Source organism: Budorcas taxicolor, chromosome 16 (genome assembly GCF_023091745.1).
Source record: "Budorcas taxicolor isolate Tak-1 chromosome 16, Takin1.1, whole genome shotgun sequence".
NCBI classification, from domain to species: domain Eukaryota; kingdom Metazoa; phylum Chordata; class Mammalia; order Artiodactyla; family Bovidae; genus Budorcas; species Budorcas taxicolor.
In genome coordinates this window covers 50,231,833-50,256,920 of record NC_068925.1, presented here as the reverse complement: position 1 = coordinate 50,256,920, position 25,088 = coordinate 50,231,833, and the positions used below count along the sequence as shown (strand labels likewise).

Sequence of the window (25,088 nt, the reverse complement as noted above, 5' to 3'; positions counted from 1 at the left end):
TCTTTCAGGATTTGAAACAGCTCCATTTGAATTCCATCACCTCCGCTAGCTTTGTTCGTAGTGATGCTTTCTAAGGCCCACTTGACTTCACATTCCAGGATGTCTGGCTCTAGGTGAGTGATAACACCATCGTGATTATCTTGGTTGTGAAGATCTTTTTTGTACAGTTCTTCTGTGTATTCTTGCCACCTCTTCTTAATATCTTCTGCTTCTGTTAGGTCCATACCATTTCTGTCCTTTATCGAGCCCATCTTTGCATGAAATGTTCCCTTGGTATCTCTAATTTTCTTGAAGAGATCTCTAGTCTTTCCCATTCTGTTGTTTCCCTCTATTTCTTTGCATTGATCGCTGAAGAAGGCTTTCTTATCTCTTCTTGCTAGTCTCTGGAGCTCTGCATTCAAATGTTTATATCTTTCCTTTTCTCCTTTGCTTTTCGCTTCTCTTCTTTTCACAGCTATTTGTAAAGCCTCCCCAGACAGCCATTTTGCTTTTTTGCATTTCTTTCCCATGGGGATGGTCTTGATCCCTGTCTCCTGTACAATGTCACAAACCTCCATCCATAGTTCATCAGGCACTCTATCTATCAGATCTAGGCCCTTAAATCTATTTCTCACTTCCACTGTATAATCATAAGTGATTTGATTTAGGTCATACCTGAATGGTCTAGCGGTTTTCCCTACTTTCTTTAGGTGGCCAAAGGATTGGAGCTTCAGCTCCAGCATCAGTCCTTCCAATGAATATTCAGGGTTGATTTCCTTTAGGATAGACTGGTTTGATTTCCTTGCAGTCCAAGGGACTCTCAAGAGTCTTCTTCAACACCACAGTTCAAAAACATCAATTCTTCAGTACTCAGCTTTCTTTATGATCTAACTCTCACATCCATACATGACGACTGGAAAAACCATTTGACCACATGGACCTTTGTCGGCAAAGTAATGTCTCTGCTTTTTAATACACTGTCTAGGTTTGTCATAGCTTTTCTTCGAAGGAATGGATTTTAATTGAGGGGACAAATAAATAAATAAGCAAATACTTTTTTAAAAGACCAAGAATGATTGGGAGCCTGGAAGAGATGCTTGTGTCAACTACAAATTGGTACTTGCCATCTGCCTCTGCAGAGACTGAACCCTGAGCTGGTGCAGCTGCTGACCTTCGACAGTTCAGGGTGGAGAGTGGGGCACTCTGTGATCCCGGGAATCTGGTGGAATGGTCTTTAGATGGTTAGATATTTTCAGGAACTGATTTCATGATCAATCTTTGCATCTCTTCATATCTAAAAAAAGAACTAAACCCCTTCATGGTGACATCTACCCCTTGTGACTAGCAGAAAACCTTCTGTAAAGTAAGTACTGATTGCACTGAACTCCCTCTTCGCCAAAATCTTATTTATTTACCTTCCCCCACTACCTCTTTGGAGCAGTCTCTCAGGGCTACCTGAGGTGTGGTCTCCCGGGCTGCAATCCTCATTTTGCCCCAGATAAAACTGATCTCTCAACTCTCACATTGTGTATCTTTTTAGTCAACAGCTGAAAACTCATGTTCCTGGGTTCATGGCAGATTTATTCACAAGAACCAAAATATGGAAGCAACCCAAGTGTCCATCTATGGATGACCACTCAGATAAAATGTGGTCTATTTATACAATGGAATATTATCCAGCCCTAAAAAGGAAGAGAAGTCTGATCACAACTTGAACATTAGCAGACCCTCTCTATTTAAAGAGCTCTCTGGAAAGCGAATGACTACTTTTGCATGGCTGGGAAATGTCTTAGCAGGGTTAATCCCTGCCAGGCCTAAAACCCAGGAATCTGTTTACAGAAAGAAAGGAATATTGGATAAGCAGCTGCCCCATTGGTGATCAGCTCCTATTTCTAGATTCTGAATGAAGGATACATTCATGGGTCACAGTTGAGTAAAATAAAGGTGAAGACAAAATATCTCAGGCCAGGGGCTAATCTCCAAGGGAACAGATGTCTCATTTTCACCTCACTATCCCTGGGACCAGAACAAGCCTGCTGTTTTTTACTGCTTGGCCTTAAGTATTTACTGACTTAAAGTTTGAAAACAAGCTGGAATGTCCTCAGCTTTTTACTGCATTTTTCACCAGAAATTCTCATAAGACAAAAATGATCATTCATGCATTCGACCAAATACTGCTACGTGCCAGGCATGTTTCAGGTGGCCCGAGGCCGGGGAATCTGCACTGGAGAGCACTCTGCACTTAATATTACTGACGGGGGGAGTTGTTATGGGTTGAATCTTGTCTCCTAAAAAATTCATGTGTTGAGGTCCTAACCCCCAGGACCTGTGAATGTGACCTTATTAGGTAACAGGGTCGTTGCAGACAGTAAATGGTTGGCTTAAAGTGAAGTCACACTGGAGTCAGGCCCTTAGTCCAATAGGACTGGTGTCCTTATAAACAGGGGACGTGTGGACACAGGCACACCACACGGGAAGGTGTCACGTGAAGATGAAGCAGAAGACAGGGTGATGCTTCTAACAAGCTGTCACCTACACACTGGCACTTGCCATCAACCTCTGCAAGGATTGAGCCATGTGCCGCTGCAGCTGCTGACCTTCAACATGCCCTGAAGGGATTTCAGGGTGGAGAGCAGGAATGAGGCCCTCTGGGCTCTGGGAAGAACTGGCAGAACAGGTCTTCGGATAGTTAGGTATTTTGTGAGCCCTATCCTCATAACTAGCAAAGCACTACATCCCTTTGTGGTGACATCAGCTCCTTGTGACTCACAGAAAACTTTTTTGCAAAGATAAGTGCTTGATAACATGAACTCCCCCTTCACCAAAATCGCATATATATTGACCTTCCCCTCCCTCAGCCTCTTTGGAGCAGTTTCTCAGAGCTCTCTGAGGTGCTGTCTCCTAGGCTGCAGTCCTCATCTCACCCCAAATAAAACTTCACTCACAGCTCTCACGTTGTGCAATTTTTTCTAAATCGACAAAGCCAAGGAGTCCCAGGGGACTGGAGCACAGTGAGAGGCCTGAAGGCACCTCCTCCACAGCCTGAGACGGAACTAGCCCTGCCATCTTGGTCTTGGACTCCTGGCTTTCAGAACTGGGAAAGTGACTCTGCTACATGAGACCATCACCTGGGAGACCAGGGCAGTTGTAGCTGCCACTGGGGGTTCTGGCTGTGTTAGGGGAAACACTGACTGGAACTGGCCACCCTGGCCAGGCACCATGTAGTAGTAACCATCCACATGAGTTATGTTAAGATAGGAGGTCCTGGTAAGGAACACGGAACTAACAGGCCACCACCAACTGGAAGAGTTCGGGAAAGGTTAAAAGGAGACACCACGTGTCCAACCACCTCCCAGAATCCTCCTCACCGGCACCCATCTTGGCTGAGCAATGCATGCACCACCAGGAAAGACTCTGAATCAGAGTGATTGGCCAAAGAAAAATAACCCAGAAACTAATCCCATCATCATAAAAACTGGAGATTGTGAGCCCGTGGCAGAGCAGTTCTCCTGTGTTCCCTTACCTTACTTACTGCTCTCCACCTGAGTGCCCCTACCCAACAAAGTCTCTTGCTTTGTCAGCTTCTGTGTCTCCTAGACAATTCATTTCCAAGTGTTAGGCAAGAGCCCACTCTTGGTCCCTTAAAGGGGTCTCCCTTCCTGCAACAGCTCCAGCCCAGATCTCTGACACTGTCCTAATGGTCATTCCCCATCACGAAGAGCACAGGCCCCAAGGATCTGGCCTCTGCTGTTCTTGACTAAGCCACTCTGGCTTCCACTCCTGATGCCAAGCAGGGCCCTGTGTGGCTCCCAGGCCTTTCTGTCCACCATTTCTGTTAGGCAAAACTCCAGCCTCCATGACCTTCCCTGACTTTCAAAGGGCAGATTCAAACTGTTGCTAATCAATGGAGGAGCAGCAGCTAGGAAACCACTTGAGGCAACAGAAAAGGGACCAGAGGAGCTCGTCAAGATTAAGAGACTCTCAGTTCAGTTCTGACTCTATGACTTCCTGGACTATACAGTCCATTAAATTCTCTAGGCCAGAATACTGGAGTGGGTAGCCTTTCCCTTCTCCAGGGGATTTTCCCATCCCAGGGATCAAATCCAGGTCTCCTGCATTGCAGTTGGGTTCTTTACCAGCTGAGCCCCAGTTCAGTTCATTTCAGTTGCTCAGCTGTGTCTCACTCTTTTCAATCTCATGGACTGCAGCACGCCAGGCTTCCCGGTCCATCAACAACTCCTGGAGCTTACCCAAACTCATGTCCATTGAGTCAGTGATGCCTTCCAAACATCTCATCCTCTGTCTTCCCCTTCTCTTCCTGCCTTCAATCTTTCCCAGCATCAGGGTCTTTTCTAGTGAGTCAGTTCTTTGCACCAGGTGGCCAAATCATTGGAGTTTCAGCTTCAGCAACAGTCCTTTCAATGAATATTCAGGACTGATTTCCTTTAGGATTGACTGGTTTGATCTCCTTGCAGTCCAAGGGACTCTCACAACACCACAATTCAGAAGAAGGTGCTCAACCTTCTTTATAGTCCAACTTTCACATTCATACATGACTACTGGGAAAACCATCACTTTGACTAGACAGACTTTTGTCAGCAAAGTAAGGTCTCTGCTTTTTAATATACTGTGTAGATTTGTCATAGCTTTTCTTCCAAAGAACAAGCATCTTTTAATTTCATGGTTGCAGTCACCATCTGCAGTGATTTTGGAGCCCAAGAAAATAAAGTCTGTAATGGTTTCCATCATTTCCCCATCTATTTGCCATGAAGTGATGGGACCAGATGTCATGATCCTTGTTTTCTGAATGTTGAGTTTTAGGCCAACTTTTTCAATCTCCTCTTTAACTTTCATCAAGAGGCTCTTTAGTTCCTCTTCATTTTCTGCCATAAGGGTGGTGTGATCTGCACTTCTGAGGTTATTGATATTTCTCCCAGCAATCTTGATTCCAGCTTGTGCTTCATCCAGTCTGGCATTTCGCATGATGTACTCTTCTTATAAGTTAAAAAAGCAGGGTGATAAGATATAGCCTTGACGTACTCCTTTCCCGATTTGGAACCAGTCTGTTGTTCCATGTCCAGTTGTAACTGTTGCTTCTTGATCTGCATACAGATTTCTCAGGAGGTGGGTCAGGTGGTCTAGTATTCCATCTCTTGAAGAATTTTCCACAATTAGTTGTGATCCACATAGTCAAAGGCTTTGGCATAGTCAATAAAGCAAAAATAGATGTTTTTCTAGAACTCTCTTGCTAACCATATGCTATTTATGAGAAATACACTTTAAATATAAGACACAAATAGATTGAAAATGAATGGATGCAGGGAAATGCCATGAAATAGAAGCATAAGAAGCTAAGAGTGACTATGAGATATCAGATAAAATAGACTTTAAGACCAAAAAGATAAAAGAGAGAGATCTTTCATTAAGATAAATAATTGACTCATGAGAAAGAGATGACCATCTTAAATGCATATGTGTCCAGTAATAGATCTCCTAAACACATAAAGCAAAATTTACAGAACTGAAGGGGGAAATAGTTCTGCACCACAGTTGGAAGATTTTGATAATCTTTTCTCAGCAGATGATAGGGGTAAAAGTCAGCAAGTCAAAGAGGATCTGAGGAACTCCTTGGTGTTAGGACTCAGCACTTTCACTGTTGTAGCCCACATTTGGCCCATGGTTAGAGAAATCAGATTTCACAAGCTGCACAGTGCAGCCAAAAAATAAAAATAAAGAAGAGAGAGAGAGAGAAAGATGATCTGAATAAGACCATGGGTTTCCTTTACCAAATTGCTCTACATAAAACACTATACCCAACAGCAACAAATGGAAGCAGGGTGGAATGGAGGCTGCCCCTACCCCAGAGCTGAACCACTCAACAGACAGACTTAAGACACTAGTGCTAGAGAGATACCAAAACAGAAAAAGAAGAAATTAGGAAAGAATTTAATAGATTCCAAAGAAAGCATTGGCTCAGTGGGCAAAGAATCTGCTTGCACTGCTACCAAAATGTCTGCAAACAATAAATACTGGAGAGTGTGTGGAGAAAAGGGAACCCTCTTACACTGTTGGTAGAAATGTAAACTAGTATAGCCACTATGGGGAACAGTGTGGAGAGTCCTTAAAAAACTGGAAATAGAACTTCTATACAACTCAACAATCCCACTGCTGGGCATGCACACAAAGGAAACCAGAACTGAAAAAGACACGTGTACCCCCAATGTTCATCGCAGCACTGTTTACAATAGCTACGACATGGAAGCAACCTAAATGTCCATCAGCAGACGAATGGATTAGGAAGTTGTGGTAGATATACACGATGGAATATTACTTATCTATTAAAATGAATGCATTTGAATCAGTTCTAATGAGGTGGATGAAACTGAAGACTATTAAACAGAGTGAAGTAAGGCAGAAAGAAAAACACCAATACAGTATACTAACACATATATATGGAATTTAGAAAGATGGTAATGATGACTCTATATACGAGACAGAAAAGAGACACAGATATAAAGAACAGACTTTTGGACTCTGTGGGAGAAGGCGAGGGTGGGATGATTTGACAATAGCATTGAAACCTGTATATTATCATGTCTAATTGATGACCAGTCCAAGTTCGATGCATGAAACAGGGCACTCAAAGTCGGTTCACTGGGACCACCCAGAGGGATGGGATGGGAAGGGAGGTGGGAGGGGTGTTTGGGATGGGGGACACATGTACACCCGTGGCTGATTCATGTCAATGTATGGCAAAAACCACTGCAGTCGTTAGGGGAAGCACACTGATTGAAACCGCCCACCCTGGCCAGGCACCATAGTAACCATTTGCATGAGTTGTTTTATGACAGGAGATCCTGATAAGGAATACAGAACTAATAAGCCACCACCAACCGGAAGAGTTCGGGAAAGGTCGAAAGGAGATACCATGTGTCCGGACGTCCACTTCCCAGAATCCCTCTCGCTAGCATCCATCTTGGCTGAGCGATGTGTGTGCCACTAGGAAAGACTCTGAATTAGAGTGATTGGCCAAAGACCACCCGGAAACTAATCCCATCACCATAAAACCCGAGACTGTGAGCCACACGGCAGAGCTGTTCTCCTGGGTTCCCTTACCCTACTGCTCTCCACCCGGGTGCTCGTTCCCAATAAAATCTCTTGCTTTGTCAGCACTTGTGTCTCCTCAGACAATTCATTTCTGAGTGTTAGACAAGAGCCCAGTTTCGGGCTCTGGAAGAGGTCCACCTTCCTGCAACACAATATTGTAAAATAATTAGCCTCCAGTTAAAATAAATTAAGTTTTAAAAAAGGAAAAAGAGAGGTAAAAAATCTGGCAAGAACAAATAAAGTCTGGATTTTAGATTAAAACAAACAAACAAAAAAAAGAATCTGCTTGCAATGAAAGAGACACTGGAGACCCGGGTTCAATCCCTGAGTGAGGAAGATCTTTTGGAGAAAGAAATAGCCACCCACCCCAGTATTCTTGAGAAAATCCCATGGACAGAGGAGCCTGGCGGGCTACAGTCCATGGGGTCACAAAGAGTCGGACAGGACTGAGCACACACGTAAAGAAAGCATTAAGGTAACCCTCTGGGAATGACCAATATTTGATCTTCACGGTGCAGGATTGCCCTTGTACTGTCTGTATCTCCAGTGACATGGGACAGGCACCAGAGCCTTTGCAGTGTTGCCCCTCATGTTCTCATTGCCACATCTGTTTCTACAGGCGCCTCCAGGGTGGCACGCGGGCCCCTACTGGCTCTCAGAGCCTCTTGATTCCAAGAGGGACCCTCTCCTTTTAGACTCAAGATAACAGTCAGGAGTGGGAACCAAGATGGCAGATTCAACCTTCTGAGAAATGCAGAACCCAGCGCTTCATGTCTAGACATGTCCCTCGCATGGACTGGAGAAAGAGCAGCAGGAGGTGACACTGAAACAGGCAGGAGACCTCAAACGAGTGTTCCAGTTTCCTTTGAAACTCTGAGCTGGGCCAGACCAGTGGATGGTGCGGGAGTGAAGACCATGCTGAGCTGTAGGACACATGGGGTGACCCAGAGGGGACTGGACTCTGGGACGACACCTCGGTTCCCTTGAAAGAGAGTGAGGCTGCTTAAAAACACAGCTCTGCCTGCTGCTCCCTGAAGGATGGGCTGAAAAAATGTAGCCTCAAACTGTTGGTGATTTTTAATCTTAATTTTTTAAAAAACTGTAGTTTGAGCCTACATTCTTTCAATCCATCCTTCAGGGAGTTGGAATATGCCAGCCCCTGCTGGCAGCAGGCAGAGTTGTGGGTTCGATCCCAGGTCTGGGAACTAAGGTCCTACATGCCAAGCAGTGTGGCCAAAAAAAAAAAGAAAGTATGTCTAAAGTATGGATTTTAACTGAAAAAGTTAAAATTTCACATCAGAGCCATTGATGCAGTGTCAGATTTTTAAATAAGGGGAAATACGAAGTAAGGATGGTGAAAAAAGGGAAATAGGAGAATGGGTGGCTAGTGTGTCAGGGTACTTTCCTGTGCTTGTAACATCCTGATATTGTAGTGGAAGCAGCTTCTTCTTCCCCTTCCCAGTAGAAAATTAAGACAGATGACAGGTCCCGTCTCTATGGAGACATCTGTGATGCCATACACTGCTCCCAGGACCCCTTAGGACATGGAGCTAGAGAAGCTGGTCTTCTGCCCACCTGTGCTTGGACCTGCATGTCCACGCTTGGGGCTGTGACCCCCTCGGCTCCAGACCCGAATCCCACAGGACTGATCCAAGTCATCCTTCAGGCGACCAATCTTGGTCCTTTGTTCCACGTTCATGATGTTACCCATCAGAGCCAGCGGGCCCAAGAAGAAAAGCCTGGTGCCCAACTTGATAGAAAAGGGCCTGATTGTCCTCCGGAAGGTGGCCAGCCGGGACGAACAGACCCCAGAATGGAAACTCTGCCAACAAAAGCGCTCCTTCAGCAAGTCGGCTCAGGCAATCTGCCGCTACTACAAGAAGCTGGTACGGGGTCTCGGGAGCAGGGACGGCCCAGCCACACACGGTTATCTGGAGATGACGTGCTTCTCCGCTGGATCAAAGGCCTCGAGGGTGGAGGGCCGATGGGGCATCCTGAATAAGCTTGGGCGGTGGGTTGAGATGGGGAGATTCTGGGGGTGGATGGGGCCTGGGAGAGAAGATGCTGTGTCTGCCTTGAGCCTTCCTTAGGGGCCTTTTTAAGAAGGAGGGAAAGGGGGAAGAGGAAATAAGGAAGAGAAAGTGCAGGCAGCAAGTTTCATGCAGGTACTTCATGTGGTGGGGGGCGGGGGGAGACTGGGGAGCCAGCCCCACTTCCCAGGGGCCTGCTAAGTGGACAGCAGCTCTAGATTCAGCTGACTGCAACTTCCAAAGCAGGGCTCGCACGGCCCTCATTGACCGGCCAGCTTTTGGGGAAGAGACAGCCTGCATGGTTGGCACACAGAGCCAGGTCCTGGAGCTCCACTGGTGGAGGGGGTGAAGGGGGTGGAGGGCTTCCTGGGTCCCTCTTTTCCTGCTGGTCTCATTCTCCCCACTCCCCAGAGAGACTTCAACCAGAACGCCAGCCCCCAGGACAGTGGCTTCATGTCCGAAATGGAGGAGCTTCGGCACAAGTTCCTCACACGTCCCGGCTGCCCCCAGTTCAGCACCAGATCCACGTCCATGACCCACTATGGTGAGTGTGTCTGATGGGGCCCTGTGTGCACACCCAGCCCCACTCCAGCTAACCCACCTGCTGGAGTCCAGGATAGCCTGCGGGTGTGGCCAGAGGAGGGGGCATGTGCGGTGGCCGCAGCTGCTGCTTCTGAAACTGGCTCTCAGCTAAGGCTGGGGTTGCTCCTCGGGGAAGGGAAGGAGGGAAGGTCCTTCTTCCTTCCACTGGGCACATTTGTATCATTGGTCTCCCAGCCCACTTACTCTCTCTGACTGTCAATCACCAAGATTCAGTAGGGCTGGGACATGGGCGGAGAAGGTGAAGACTTTGGAAGCTTCAGTGACAAGGTCCATAGGTCCAAAGGTGGGTCATTAGGGACCGAGCCCTGTAAGGAGCCTCAGCAGCCTCTTGTCTAACCCCACAGTGCTCTGATTCAGTCAAGAGCCTCTGAGAGGGCAACTAAGGTGCCCAGCTGTCACCCAGTGGTGCTGATCAGGCCAGGCGCCATCCCAGATTCCCGCTCCAGGGCCTGGGCTGCTTTTGTTCTCTGACACACAACATTATCTTCACGGTGCCAACATCAAGGCTGAGTGCCTGTAGCCAGCAGCTGGGGTCCTTTCTACGGATCTCAGGTGGCAGTCAGGCAAAAGTGGGGTCTCACCCTACTTGTCAGGCTCTAAGCCTTCCTTTCTCAGTGCGGGGGGCCTTGGAAAGCAGCCAGCGCTCCAAGACCAGGAGGGTGGGGGTGTCTGGGGAGGGTGGGAGAACACAGAGCATCCTGGGTGCAGGGCGGAGCCCACATACTGCTCCTGGTGCACTCGCCACCATCTGATTTGTGCCAGCCTAGAGGACATGGGTCTGACGCTTGGGGTGAAGGGCATTCTGCAAGATTTTGAGGAGACAGTTTTACAGGAGGAACAGGGGCCGTCCTCTGGGGAAGAGGCGCACTGATTTACAGAGTCTAAGTTGCACCTGATCCGTTTGAGGGGACATGCCAGGTGGGCAGGGGGACAGAACCACGTTTCCATTCGGTCCTGTAGTCCAGTCCTGTGCTTCCACCGAGAAAAGGCACCTTGAATCCCACCCACTATTTTGAAGGAAATACGAGTCCCTGCCCAGAGGTCTTGGGGAGACTTGGCCTCAACTGTCCTCCATTTGCCATCCTTCAGGTTCAGCCACGACCCTGTCTCTGCCTGAAGACACAGGCATTGGCTCTGAGACCTGGAAGGGGGCCGAGAACCCACTCTCCAGCCAGCGAGGCTTGGATGTGAAGGTGGACGGTGAGGGCGGGCAGTGTGGGGCACTGGGGGTGTGCATGGCCCATGGGGTTCTCTCCTTGGCACCCCAGCCCTGAGGGCCCCTGTTCCCTCCATTCCTATGGTGCCCCATGGAATTGCCTTCCCAGGACCACCTGCCTGGCCCGGTGTTCCTCACATGGGCCCTGGGATGCATCTGTCCTTGAGTAGAGGGACACCCAGGCACCATTCCTACAGACACATACTTCTGGTTACCCAGAGATGAACTCCACCCCCAGAAGTCTGCTTCACTTCAGAAGTGCCCCCTGTGCACAGGCAGCATCTTGCCCTGACTCCAGCTCTGGGACCCTGAAGGGGGCTCGGATGCCGCTTATGCACACTGGGCTGGGGGTGGTGGGGACGAATGTGGGACAACGGGGAGATGGAGAGGAGCCCAGCTGGGCAGGGAAGGGCTTCCGGGGGAGTCTCAAAAGAGGGAAGTTACAGAAGATCCAGGGCCGCTCAGCACGGGAAGAGTGTGACCGTCCCACCACCACCTCCCCTCTTGACAGGTGGCCTCCTTCCCCTTAGCAAGAGTGCCTGTGAGTTCAACTACCTGCGGAAGAAGAGCGAGTCCCATGTGCTGAGCCCGACCCCCAGCAGCCCCGACCTGGGGCAGAGCTACCCGAGGAAGCGGGTACCCTGGTACATCTCCGTCATCCATGAGAAGGTATGGCCAGGCACGGAGCCTGGGCACAGATCCTGGTCCTCTTGTCCCGGCTCTGCGTCCTGCCAGAGGGGATGCCTGGCCCTTGGGGCTCTTGTTCTAGTCTCTGGGCCCAGATGCAGTCTGAACTGACCTTCAGACTTCTCTCGTGGCTTCTACAGGCCAGGTTCCTATCTGTCTTCTTCCCCATGGGGAGCAGTTTAGGCTGGCCTAGATGTTGCCCCCTCCTACACAGCTTCACCCCATGTGTCAAGACCCTCAGCATCCATAGGCTTTTAACCCAGTCATTCCACTTGGGAGACTGTATTCCTTAACACAGTAGTAATAACAATCAGCTGGATGGCAAAGATCTGCCTATGGACTGATTCACCATGATATCATCTTTTTCATCCTTGTTTGTGAGGGAGGCTGGCCTGTAATTTACCATTCTTGTCATCCCCGTATTTGCTTTTGGGGTCAGAGTCTTCTGGGTGAGTAACAACAGCAAAAGTTGAGAAGCGTTCCTTCTTTCTCAATTCTCTGGAAGAATTCACCTAAGCTGGTTGTTGTTTCTTTATTAAATTCTTAAGATTTCATTATTGAAGTCATCTGTGCCTGGTGACTTCTTACAGGGTTTGTGTGTGTGTGTGTTTTTAAATTAATTCCTTTAAAAAATATTCAGGTTTCCTTTTCCTGCTTGTTCCAGTTTTGGAAAGCTACGTTTTTCTAACAAGGTGTCCAGGCCATGTCAGTTTTCAAATCTAGAAGCCTCACTCTGTGCACAAGACTCTCTTAGTATCCTTCTGGTGTCTGGAGAAGATTCTGAAGAAGATTGTCTGGTTGTTTTTTTCTGACCGTTAATCTGTGTCTTCTCTCTTTTTCCCTCCACCAGTCTTGTCAACGTAAAAAGTCTCTTAGAGTCAGTTTCAGGTTTTTACAGATTTTTTTTTTTAAGCTCATGAAGCACTAACAACAGCTGTGGAAATAAGTCACATAAGATTCTGGGTGGTTTGTCATGAGCACAGTGGGGACTCGTGAGCCCTGATAATATGGGTCCATGAGTATTCATTTAATCTTTATTCCCGAAACTGTACCTTTAATTTTATGATAGATTTCACAATTCGGTTTTTTTAATTTTTGTAGATTTCACAATTTAAAAAGCATTGATACCATCAACAATTTCACCTTTGGAAAATAGCCTGAGGATATAATTAGATAGAGTTACACAGACATACTGTTCATGGGGTTCTCAAGGCAAGAATACTGACGTGGTTTGCCATTCCCTTCTCCAACAAACTGGAAAATTCTTCAAGAGATGGGAATACCAGACCACCTTAGCTGCCCCTTGAGAAATCTGTATGCAGGTCAGGAAGCAACAGTTAGAACTGGACATGGAACAACAGATTGGTTCCAAATAGGGAAAGGAGTACGTCAAGGCTTTATATTGTCACCCTGCTTATTTAACTTATATGCAGGGTACATCATGAGAAACACTGGACTGAATGAAGCACAAGCTAGAATCAAGATTCCCAGGAAAAATATCAATAACCTCAGATATGCAAATGACATCACCCTTATGGCAGAAAGCGAAGAAGAACTAAAGAGCCTCTTGATGAAAGTGAAAGAGAAAAGTGAAAAAGTTGGCTTAAAGCTCAACATTCAGAAAACCAAGATCATGGCATCTGGTCCTATCACTTCATGGCAAATAGATGGGGAAACAATGAAAACAGTGATAGACTTTATTTTTTGGGGCTCCAAAATCACTGCAGGTGGTGACTGAAGCCATGGAATTAAAAGACACTTGATCCTTGGAAGAAAAGTTATGACCAACCTAGCCAGCTTACTAAAAATCAGAGACATTACTTTGCCAATAAATGTCCATCTAGTCAAAGCTATGGTTTTTCCACTAGTCATGTATGGATGTGAGAATTGGACTATAAAGAAAGCTGAGTGCTGAAGAATTGATGCTTTTGAACTGTGATATTGGAGAAGACTCTTGAGAGTCCCTTGTACTGCAAGGAGATCCAACCAGTCCATCCTAAAGGAAATCAGTCCTGAATATTCATTGGAAGGACTGATGCTGAAGCTGCAATACTTTGGCCACCTGATGCAAAGAACTAACTCATTTGAAAAGACCCTGATGCTGGCAAAGATTGAAGACAGGAGGAGAAGGGGATGACAGAGGATGAGATGGTTGGATGGCATCACCGACTCAATGGATATGAGTTTGAGTAAACTCCAGGAGTTGGTGATGGACAGGGAGGCCTGACATGCTATAGTCGATGACACGCTAAGAGTCGGGCATGACTGAGTGAACTGAACTGAACTGAATACAGACATACATAAGAGGATGCTCTCTGCAGTCCTCTCAGGAAAGGGAATTCCAGGGGGAGGACTGCAGGCTGGGCTGTCTCCAGGGGCTCACACTGTGTCCTCAGGGTCTTCTTTATGTCACCTCTGTCTTCCTCAGCCCTGTCATAGGCAGCATCACTTGCAGCAGCAAGTATGTGGTGTTGCAAAGTTAGCATCCCCCGCTGGAAACCAGCATCGCCTTCCAGGACTTCCTTCTGTTCTGGACACATTTGTTGTTATTGTTCAGTCACTAAATCGTGTCTGACTCTTCGTGATCCCATGGACTGCAGCACACCAGTCTCCTCTTTCCTTCACTATTTCCCAGAGTTTTCTCAAGTTCATGTCCATTGAGTTCGTGATGCTATCTAACCATCTCATTTTTGGTCACCCCCTTCTGCTGCCCTCAATGATTCCCAGCATCAGGGTCTTTTCTAATGAGTTAGCTCTTTACATCAGGTAGCCAAAGTATTGGGGTTTCAGCATCAGTCCTTCCAATGAATATTCAGGGTCAATTTCCTTTAGGATTGACTGGTTTGACCTCCATGCTGTCCAAGAAAAGACTCTCAAGAGTCTTCTTCAGCATCACATTTTGAAACAATCAGTTCTTTGGTGCTCAGCCTTCTTTATGGTCCAGCTCTCACATCCATACACTGGAAAAATCATAGCTTTGACTATACAGACCTTTGTTTGCAAAGTGATGTCTTTGCTTTTTAATACGCTGTCTAGGTTTGTCATAGCTTTGCTTCTAAGGACCAAGCATCTTTAAATTTCTTGGCTGCAGTTACTGTCTGCAGTGATTTGGGAGCCCAAGAAAATAAAATCTGTCACTGCTTCCACTTTTGCCCCTTCTATTTGCTATAAAGTGATGGAACCAGATGCCGTGATCTTAGCTATTTGAATGTTAAGTTTTAAGCCAGCTTGGTTCCCCACCAGGGATTGAACCGATGTCTTCTGCACTGCCAGGCAGATTCTTAACCACTGGAACTGGGGCAGTCCCTCTATGACTGTTTTAACTTAATAGTGTAAACAATTCCCATACACCCTCCAGATTCTCCAAATGTTAAAATGTTGCCAATTTGCTTCATCCTCCTCTCCTCCCCCTTTTCTCTGTTTCCCTATGTCATTCATTCATTAAAAAAAATTTTTTTTAAATTTATTTGGCTGCACCTGGTCTTACTTGTGGCACAGGGGATCTAGCTTCCTAACCAGGGATGGAACCTGGGCCCCCTGTATTGGGAGCATGGAGTCTTAACCATTGGACCACAAGGGAAGTCCCTATATCACACATTCTTATCCTGATTTTTAAGAATTCCCTTCTTGCTGTATACTTTAAGTGAAGTTTCCAGTTCTTTTTTCTGAATGCTTGAGATGGATACTTAGATCATTGATATTCCATTGCTTCCCCTAATTGTTGCATTCAAAGCTTATAAATTTGCCCTTAATCACAGTTTTTGCTTTGCCCCATGTCATGCCATGTCCAAGTATTTGTTATTATTCTGTCTAAAATATCTCATAATTTCTTGTGTGGCTTCTTCTTTGACTCATGGGCTCCACGGAAACCTATCTCTTAATTCTTAGACATCTGGACGACCTCCTAGTTATCTTTTCCTCAGACTCTATCTGGGACCATCTCCCTCTTGCTTGAAGAATCCCCGTTGTATTTCTGTCAGTCGTTCAGCTCTGATTATGGCAAATTCTCTCAGTGACTGTCCAAAAACACCTTTATTTGGTCTTCAAGTTGGAATGATTGAGGGTTTTGAGATTTTGAGAGGCAGTAGATCCAGCCCCAAAAAGCTCCTTAGAAGTGGTCTTTGGTGGGTAGTGCTGGTTAGTAGGTGTGGCTCAGACGGTAAAGTGTCTGCTTACAATGTGGGAGACCTAGGTTCAAACCCTGGGTTGGGAAGATCTCCTGGAGAAGGAAATGGTAACCCACTCCAGTACTCTTGCCTGGAAAATCCCATGGATGGAGGAGCCTGGTAGGCTACAGTCCATGGGGTCGCAGACTTGGACGTGACTGAGCAACTTCACTTTCAATCACACCTGGGCACTGACTGGGACCAGGGCCTGGAGGGGAGGCTGCCAGGAGATCCCGGGCAAGCGTGGCCCTTAAGCAGGAGGGGGCTGCATGCAAGAAGCCGCCCACCTTGGGCTGGGGTCACGGGGTCCTCCTGGGCCCGGAGCTGCTGCTCTTGGGTGGTGGTGGGGGGTGGGCAAGGGAGGGTGCAGCAGGGGCATCTGAGTGGCTAAGTGGCCCCCTGGGCTTCCCCGTTTCTCCTCAGGACCAGTGCCTGTTGGCGCTAGGGGAGGAAGTCCAACGCCTCTCGGAGCTGGAAGCGCAGGCTCAGAAGAGAGAGGAAGAGATCCTGGCTCTCCAGGAGGAGAGGGAGGCCCTGAGGAAGCAGCTGAAATGCCTCCTGAAGAGCAAGAGCCAGGAGGCCGCGCCCAGCCATGTCTTGAGGGTGAGCAGTGGCAGGCGCTCTGCGGACAACCTGGCCTGGTCTGGCTCTGGGACAGGGCCTTGACTGTAACATAGGGATGGCATGCTGCTCCTCTGGACCCCAGGTGTGGGGTGGGCACTGGAGGAGGCAGGGCAGGGTGGGGATCCAGCGGCCGTTGCCTGGTCTGAGAACTGGTTTCTTTCTCATCTGAGGATACAGCCTGCGTTTATGCTGGGTGCACATATGAAGTGGGGGTGAGGGGCTTCAGACCCCTGCTGGATCCTCTGGACACCTCCAGAAAAAGCTACCCAGACACCGATGGTGGGGGACTGGTGGGCAGGGAGGCAGCAGGAGCCTGGAGAGCCTGGAAGTATGGTCCTGTGTCCCCCTGTTCCCCAGCCTCCCAGGGGCTCTCAGTGAGCGGGCAGTGGGGGCAGTGACCTGCGGGCGTGTTTGAGGTTGGCCCTCCTGAACTCTTCCAAAACATTGTGCTTGTTACTGCTGGGCCACTAACCAGGGCTACCCCCAGGGCCATCACCTACACGGCACGGCCCCCTGCCCATCGACAGGGCAACCCCAGCAGGGGAACAGTGGGCCCCCTTCTGGGAGGACAGGTCTCAGCGACATGGGCCCTGGGGGAGCCGAAGGCCCAAGTTGAAACCCTGAGGCTGCTGCAGGCATCTCGCAGGAGCGGCCGTTGGAGTCTGTGCCGAAGCTGCAGGGGAGACAGAGCACCCTCAGAACCTTCCGAGACGAGGAGGACGTAGAGCCCTGGCGGCAGGTGTGGGCTGGCCAGAGCCCGGTCTGCCAGGCTGCCTGGGAGAGGCTCAGGCCACAGTGTCCCACGTGCTGTGCTAACCTGGTGGCCCTCACTCAGGCTGAGCCCTCAGCCACAGCAGGGGAGGGGTGGTGGGGCGGCTCCTGGAGATGTAACCCGAGGGGAGCTGGCCAACGGCCCCGCAGCACCGTCCTCCCAATGCCCCCATGAAGGTTCAAGCCTCCCTCCCGGGGGTGCCCGTAGCCCTGTCCAGCATCCCCTCCCCTCCCCCAGCTGCAGGAAGAGTGTGACAGAGGCAAGGAGCTGGAAGGAGGCGACTACGAGGAGGAAGAGCACCTGGAAGGGGAGGCCAAGAGGGCAGTGGACAAGGGGGCGAAGGCTAGAGCCAGCAGGAGGGAAACTCTGCAGGAGAACAGAAACAAGGAGGAGGTGGTGGTCATGGCAACTGTGCAGGAGGACGAGGACGAGGACGAGGAGAGGGATGTGTACGGGGCGAGGGAGCTGGAGGAAGAGGAGGACGAAGAGGTGATGGAGCTGGATGAGGAGAAGGAGCTGCAGCAGGAGGAGGCCGCGGCCAGGAGGCGGGGCGGCTTTGTGGACAACACCTTTGAGGAGGAGCTGATAGCCCAGCTGGAGGAGTATGAGCAACTGATCCAGGAGTTCCAGTTCCAGCTTGAGATCACCGGGACCAGATACTCCCTGGCAACAGGTGGGATGCCAGAGGAGGCTGAGGTGGGGGCCGCAGCGAGGATGCCAAGGACCGCTCACTCTGCCCTGGGTCCCTCTTGGCTGGGACCATGCGGGGGCAGCACTGGACCCCTGGGATGGGAGCAGGCAGCCAGCCCTCAGCTTGAAGCTCCGCGGAGCCCTAGGGATGGTGCAGTGACTGGCCCCCTCCTCCTTGTTTGCTCTCATCTGCAGGAGCCATCAAGTCTTTACAGCGACAGGTGGAATTCCAAGAGTCGCAATTGCTGAAAATCAACACGGAGAATGAGATGCTGCAGAAGGAGCTGCGGGAGAGGAAAAAACAGTTGCAGGCCATGTCTGACAAGGTGGCGGTGTCCTCTGCTGTGCTGGGACACGTGCCATCCATCCCCGCCCCCACCCCCTGACAGAGACATTGGACTCAGGAGCTGATAGTGGCGGGCCTGGGGTTCACAGCACTTCATGCTCTAAGCTGTGCCGTCCTCTGGCCCCAGTGGTCATCTCTGTCTCCTGGACCACTAGGTTTCTGGCCATTTCTCAAGCATCTCCCAGTCCGTGGTCCCAGGACTGAGAACACCATGACCTTAAGTCCTCGTGAAGTACTTTTATTATTTTATTTTTGGTCATGCTGAGTGTCCTGTGAGATCGCAGGTTTCCTGATCAGAGATTGAACTGGCATCCTGGGGAGTGAAAGTAAAGAGTCCTAACCACTGGTTGGCCAGGGAATTCCCTGAAGCACTTTTAGTTTTTATTTTTATCCAAGTTTTCATGCATAAAACTACATAGTTTTAGGAACCAAGCAATTCCACAAGCTTATTATGTAAGACAGGAGTCCAACCCTTTTCTTTCTCATTTGCCTGTTCCCCAAGACAAATGCTTTCAACTCTTCTAGCTAATCCTTGACGACTGGCTCTCCACGTTTCTAGGCAGCATGCTTATAAGGCATTCTAGATATTTCTCCATCTTGGCATTATCTAATGCTTCCCTCTTTCCTCCCCTGCCTCCCACCCCCAAGAACTCAGCTCCCTCCCAATACTATTTAATCACAGCATTAGTGAGTGGACACAGCATTTATATCACTAAGACAGTTATTGGGCCTGTGATATATGACAGAAACACAAATCTTGTGAAACAGTGTTAAGATCCATAAACCACTTTTTAAAGCTGCTGCCATCAACATCTTTGTTTCTTGGTCTACCCCCACATTTTCACTGGAGCACATCCTTCAGTAGCTTTTTGAGAAAGGGGAGTGGAGGTAAAATTTGGGAGATACCATATTATGCAAATGTTCTTACACATTAACAGAAGTTGGTTGGAACAGAATTCCAGTTTGGCAACTGCTTTTTCTCAGCAGTGTGGAGGCATCACTTCATGTCTCTGAGCTTCCAGGGTTCCTAGAGGGAAGGCACAAACTCAACCTGATTCTTGAGCTTTCTTACGACGTAGGTCTTGGTGGTGGTTGGTTACTCTGCAAAGTTGCAAGATCCCATGTTTATCCCTCATATTCGGAAGCTTCCATGAAAGTGTTAGTTGCTCAGTTGTGTCTGACTCTTTGCGACCCCATGGACTGTAGCCCGCCAGCCTCTTCTGTCCACAGAATTCTTTTCCAGGCAAAAGTACTGGAGTGGGTTGCCATTCCCTTCATCCAGGGAATCTTCATGACCCAGGGATGAAATTCGGGTCTCCTGCATTGCAGGCAGATTCTTGCAGGGAAGCTGCCATAGCTAGACCTTATTAAGGGTCTGTTCTCATTTGTCCTGGGCACTCAGTAGCCGGCTGGAAACTTGTGTCCTTCAGTTCTGAAACTGTTCTCTGTTTACTTAGTTGTTAGTCCCTGTCTCTGCTTTCTCTGAACTCTCCTTCTGGCAACCCCATCAATCAGCCAGCAGACCTCCTCTTTGGGTCTCTTTCTCCTTCTGTCTGTTCCTTTCACTGTCTTGTCTTCTTGTTCTACTTTTGGATTTTAGACTTTAACTTTGTCAGCAGCCCTCTTCCTGAGGTTTTTTTTAAAAATAATTTTGTTTATTTAATTTTTGGCTGCACTGGGTCTTCATTGCTGCACAGGCTTTCTCTAGTTGCAGCGAGCAGGGGCTACTCGCTAATTGCGGTGAGCAGGCTTCTCATTGCGGTGGCTTCTCTTGTTGTGGAGCATGGGCTGTAGGGCACACGAGATTCAGTAGTTGCAGCTCCCAATCTCCAGAGCACAGGCGCAATAGTTGTGGCGCACAGGTTTAATTATTCCCCAGCATGTGGGATCTTCCTAGAGCAGGGATCGAACCCACATCTCCTATATGTAGGCAGATTCTTTGCCACTGAGCCAGCAGGGAAACCCTCCTCTTGAGTTTTAACTTTGTTTCATTTAGTTTTTAAGATGTTGCTTTGGTTCTCTGAATGTTCCTTCCCCACTCCCTTTTATTTAGAAGCACACTCATGTTTTATTTCTTAATAACGGTATGTGTCTGACCTCCTTAACAGCTTAAGTGAGAGTTATGGGAGATACTTAAGGGATTTGACTGCTTGTGCTGTTTCTATTTCCTATAAGCTCCTTTTGTAAGTCTGTTTTCAGTTTCTGTTACTCCTTCAAGAATTTTGCTCCAAGGTCAGAGCTGCCTGGAGTCTCTCAAACTGTGGGTGACCATTTTGTGTTTCACGGCAGAGAACTGTGCTTGGGTACATCAACGGAAGTTTAGTTCATTGGTCCTGTCGTTGGCTCCTTCCCCTTGGCTTGCTCGGATTCTCCTGGAATCTGGGAAAATGGAAGAATTCCTTGCCCAAGTGTAATAGTCCAGCTGCTGGTGTTTCAAACAAAGTGGGGCAGAGGCTGCTGTCTCCATGTTCAGCCCCACACCCTGCATCTGTCGCCAGGAGTCTCCACTGCGTGGCCTGGCATCTCCCAGACCAGAGATCCTTTTCTTCCCCCGTCCCCCCGCCCCCCAACCCCAGGGCCTCCAGTCTCCTGACAGATGGAAAAGAGGGCAGGTGCCCAGCATCTCCTGGTCAGGGCTGAGTCTGAGGCTCCTGATTTCTGATATGATGTTCCTCCTTGTGTCGGCCTCCATGTCCAGAAGAGCCCGGCACCATCCCCCACTTCTGAGATGTCCAGGGACCTGTGAACTGGGCTTGTTTGCAGCTCTCCTGCTGCTGGCTTGGGAGTCTGCTTCCTTGGCTCTGCTTCCCAGCTTCCGAAGTGTGTTTGATACCTTCCCTCCTCCCTTCCCTCTTCATCAGAAATTCCGATGCTTCCCTTCATCTTACTGAGGTTCACGGAGGAAGGTTCAAGGAGGCAGCCATCTCTCTCCCCCAACCAGCCCCTGAGCGAACCCCCATTGCTTTGCAGTTCTCTAACCTCCGGGAAGACAAGAAGTACCAGGAGACCATGGGCCTCATTGAGAAAGACAACCTCCTCCTCAGACAGGTGCCCTGGGGGGCAGCCACAGGTCCTGATGGCGGCAGGGAGAGAGTCAGCTGGGTGGGGGCCCCTCATTTCAGACAGTACCCTGTTCAGTAAATCCAGGGCCCTGGAAACCCACTGGGGAACTGGCCACAGCCAGAGCCAGGCTGGCTGGAGGAACTCAGGGAGAGGTGGCTGCCTCTGGGGGAAGGAGATGTGGGCAAGTGGACCTACTGCTCCCCACCCCCCAGCAAGTGTCAGAGCTGGAGAGTGAACTGGCCAAGCAGGAACAGACCATCTCGGAGCTGGAGGCCGAGGTCAACCAACTGCAGGCCCAGGTGAATCAGAGCCAGAACCACCTGCAGAGGCGGAAGCAGCTCCAGGAGGAGATGCAGAACAAGAACGAGATGATTCAGCAGGCAGAGCAGCAGGCCCGCGAGGCCCTGGAATACACCCAGGCCAGGGTAAGCCTGGCTCCCCCTCCCGGCCCTCGAGAGTGCTCAGGCCAGAGTACGCCTGACTCCTGCCTCCTGAAGACCTGCAGGGGCCCTTGCCCACCACTGCCATCCCTGGAAACTGCCACCCTGGGGACCGTGCACCAAGTGCTCTGGGCTTCCCTCTTCCTGTGTCCAGAAATACTGGTGGAGGAGGAGGCGAGGGTGTGATATGGTCATCTTGGTCAGCTGTAGTGGCCGGAAAGAGCTGAGTGCAGGGGCTTCCTTTATGGAGGAGCCCCTTGAGTTGTGCTGTGAAAGAGACCCAGGGATGTGGTGGCCAGCCAGGGAGGCTCTGAGGTGGGAGAGAAGTAGTAGTAACGATGCCGCCTATTTATAACTTAGAGAGCATTTGTGGTGGGTCAGGTGCTGTTCTGAGCATTTATTAAAGTCATTCAACCCCGTTAACAAAGCCATGACGTGGGTACCGCTGGTGTCCTGGCACCTGCAGCACAGACAACGAACAGCCCATCCGAGGTTCCAGAGCTGTGTGGAGGCGGTGCTGGGGTGTGAGGTCCCGGGTCCTCACTCTGAGCCCCTGATAGATATGAGCAAAGGCATAGGAGGAAACCATCAGTCAAGAGTTGACTTTCTTTAGAATCTAAAACCAGCAAAGGTAGAGGCCCCGAGTGCAAAGGCTTTTGAAATGACATTTTCCCCACTGGCCAACCAAGAGTGCTGGCTGTAACCAGCTGTGTTCTCCCTCCTGCTGGAGCCGGCCTCCTGCTATGCACGAGGCTGCCAATGGCTGCCAAAGACTAGACAGGCTCAGTGGTTCAAGCTGCTTAACTCCTGGGTAATGCCTTGTTAGTGCAGACGTCCACGGCATGGAGCACTTCTAGGTCACTTAGAGAAGGAGGATGGGCTGGGAGTATAATGCCCATCGCAGGGCTGGCCAAGTCTGCAGGTTGTCTGCTGTGGGTCAGTGGGAGACTGGGCTAAAGCGCCTCTGGGGGATGGAGGACAGCCTGGGGGGTCATTCAGAGTTTTGTTTTGACCATGTGCAGGTTTTGCTTTTTCAATTAAGAAACAAGCAAACAAATGTGGTGTGGTAGAGAGACTTTGGGTTTTGGTGTTAGGTCTCCTGGGTCTGGATTTTGATCAGGTCCCTTCCAGCTCACAGGAGACCACACTGACCACTCGCACGCTATTTCCAGCTCCTGAAGCAGGAGAACTGAAGACAGGTCCACCTCCTCTGGAACCTCAGAGAGGCAGCGGGTGTGGAGAACACTGTCTCCCTGCTCAAGGCAAGCCTGGCTGTTTCTCCTCTGTGCTCACAGCTCGAAAGACTGAGAAACAAGATCATCCAGGCCACCTTCAACACCATAGGGATCAAGTCCTTGGCCACTGAGATCTCTGACAATGACATTTTGGAAGGCTTGCAGGTATAAACGGTGCTCAGAGGCCTCCTTGTCCCCAGGGCCCCATCTCTAGGCCAGAGCTCCTGCATCTGCAGCTGGGAGCAGAGGGGATAAGCCTGGATGGGAGATTAGGAGCCCCCATTCTTGTCCTGGTGGTGTCATGCTTTCACCATGACCCCAGCATGGTCCTTTCTCTCTGCTCAGGCAGAAGGGACTAGATTTCCCTAAGGGATTAGGGAACAACATCCTGGAGCTGCTGTCAGTGTTTAGCAACCATCAGCAGCTGCCGAAAACCCACCTGGTATGGTAGGGAGGGAGCCAAACAGCTGGGTCCTGGGTTCTCCTGCAGCGGAAGCCCAGCCCTAGGCTCTGCCCAGCCCAGCTCCCCCAGGGATGCTTCTTAGCATCTCAGCATGGCCTCAGTTGGAATCGCTGCTGAGCTGGGAGCCTGGCATGGACCCCCTCCCTGGCCTCAGCCCACACCAGCTCCTCACCAACAAGCAGAGGTTTCAGAGGGGCAGGGAGGTTTAGGAGAAATAATGTTGCTTTGGGGCTGGCGGGAGTGTCACCACCCCGGGACCTTGGCTTCGCAGCTGTAGGCTGGTCACTTGACTTGCTGAGCCCTAGAGCACCCCCTCTGTACCAGGGAGAGGGTGCCTGTCTTCCAAGCCTTCTCCAACAGCACGGCCCTTGACCCCAGCAGCTACCTGTGACCTGCCACTGGCCCATTTGTCCCCAGGGCCTGGTTCCTTTCTTCTGTGAGGCTGGGTGGGCTCCTGGTTAATAGCACCCTTGTAGGGTGGCCAGTCCTCAGGGCAGAGGGGGACCCCTGCATGGAGACCTGGGGAAAGGTCTCTGTCTGACTACTAGAGTTTGGGGCAAGGGAAGAAGGAGGTGGAGGGGGGAAGGAGAGACAGGAAGGGGAGAGATGGGCATAGAAAGGAGGAGAGAGGTTTTGAGAGGGAGGGAGGGACAGGAGATGATGGGGGTGGTAGAAAGAGAGTGAGGGAGAGGATACGAGGAAGGGAGGGAGGGAGGGGGATAGAAGGAGTCATCACCACCCACCAGTAGTCAGGGAAGAACCCTTTCCCTTGCCAACACCTGCTCCTCCCCACCCCGCACAAACCAGCAAAAGGCCAGAGAGAAGGAAGGAGGCTAAGGAGGAGGCAGGGCAGCCTTCCTGCACAGAAGGTAGAAGAGACTTTGCCCTGAGGGTCAAACTTGACAGCCTCTGATGTCTCTGGGAGTCTAGGCTCCTGGTAATTTCCGGAGGACGAAGTGGATCTGGCCCAGGCTCTAGGAGTGAGCTGGCCTGGATGGTGGGCATCTCTACCCAGCTCTGAGTTCTCTGACTTCACCCTGTTGGCTGGATCAGCCCTGGTGGGAGTGGTTTCAGCACAGAAATTGGCAAATGCTACAAAATAGAGCTTTTTTAATCCCTCCTGGAAAGGCTGTAAATATTCACCAGCACAGCACTGTGGCAGCAGGCCCTTCTCGGGAAGAACAGGGTGGTGTCCCAGCAGTGGGCAAGGCCTGTGCAGACACTGCCGGGTGTCTTTTCTAGAGGATCATCTCAGACAGAATGGACTACTACAACCAGCTGAAACAGAAGGGAGTCAAGGTGCCCCCGCTGCAGCAGATGGAGGTCTTATCCTCACCCAGCAAGTCCAAGAAGATAAGCTCCAAGGAGGCCCAGCTCAGAGCCTAGGTGCAGCCAGCACAGCAGAGGCCAGGGCCCAGCCTGGGTGTCCCCTGGGTGCCCCCTTTCCCCTCCATCACCCCCTCCCCAACCTGTGGCCCCACCCTGGCCCTCTGATTCAGAATTACACTTGCTGCAGGCCGTGGTCTCACTTTCTCCTTCACTAGGACACACAGGGGAGCTTGGGTTACATGAACACCCCTTCCCATTCCACAGCTCACTGAGGGTCAGCACAGCAGCTTGCACCCATAGCTCCTTCCTGGGGACACCCCACACTGAATATAGTGCCC

The 25,088-nt window shown here is 50.0% G+C and overlaps 1 protein-coding gene across 1 annotated transcript; it reads left to right on the top strand.

Moving 5' to 3' along the window:
- Positions 1–8,786: 8,786 nt before the first annotated feature.
- CCDC27 (coiled-coil domain containing 27) lies at positions 8,787–24,807 on the top strand. The gene is made up of 13 exons (XM_052653558.1): positions 8,787–8,972; positions 9,528–9,660; positions 10,809–10,919; positions 11,447–11,604; positions 16,212–16,391; positions 17,059–17,151; positions 17,422–17,577; positions 17,656–17,857; positions 18,070–18,200; positions 21,191–21,268; positions 21,496–21,708; positions 23,019–23,123; positions 24,664–24,807. The coding sequence occupies exons 1-13, from the start codon at positions 8,787–8,789 to the stop codon at positions 24,805–24,807; spliced, it is 1,890 nt and encodes a 629-aa protein (XP_052509518.1).
- Positions 24,808–25,088: the final 281 nt, after the last annotated feature.

Coding starts and splice junctions, on each gene's coding strand:
- CCDC27 (XM_052653558.1), top strand. CDS start 8,787: ATGTTACCCATCAGAGCCAGCGGGCCCAAGAAGAAAAGCCTGGTGCCC. Junction 8,973..9,527: donor GCCGCTACTACAAGAAGCTG/GTACGGGGTCTC, acceptor CCCACTCCCCAG/AGAGACTTCAACCAGAACGC. Junction 21,269..21,495: donor ACAACCTCCTCCTCAGACAG/GTGCCCTGGGGG, acceptor CCCACCCCCCAG/CAAGTGTCAGAGCTGGAGAG.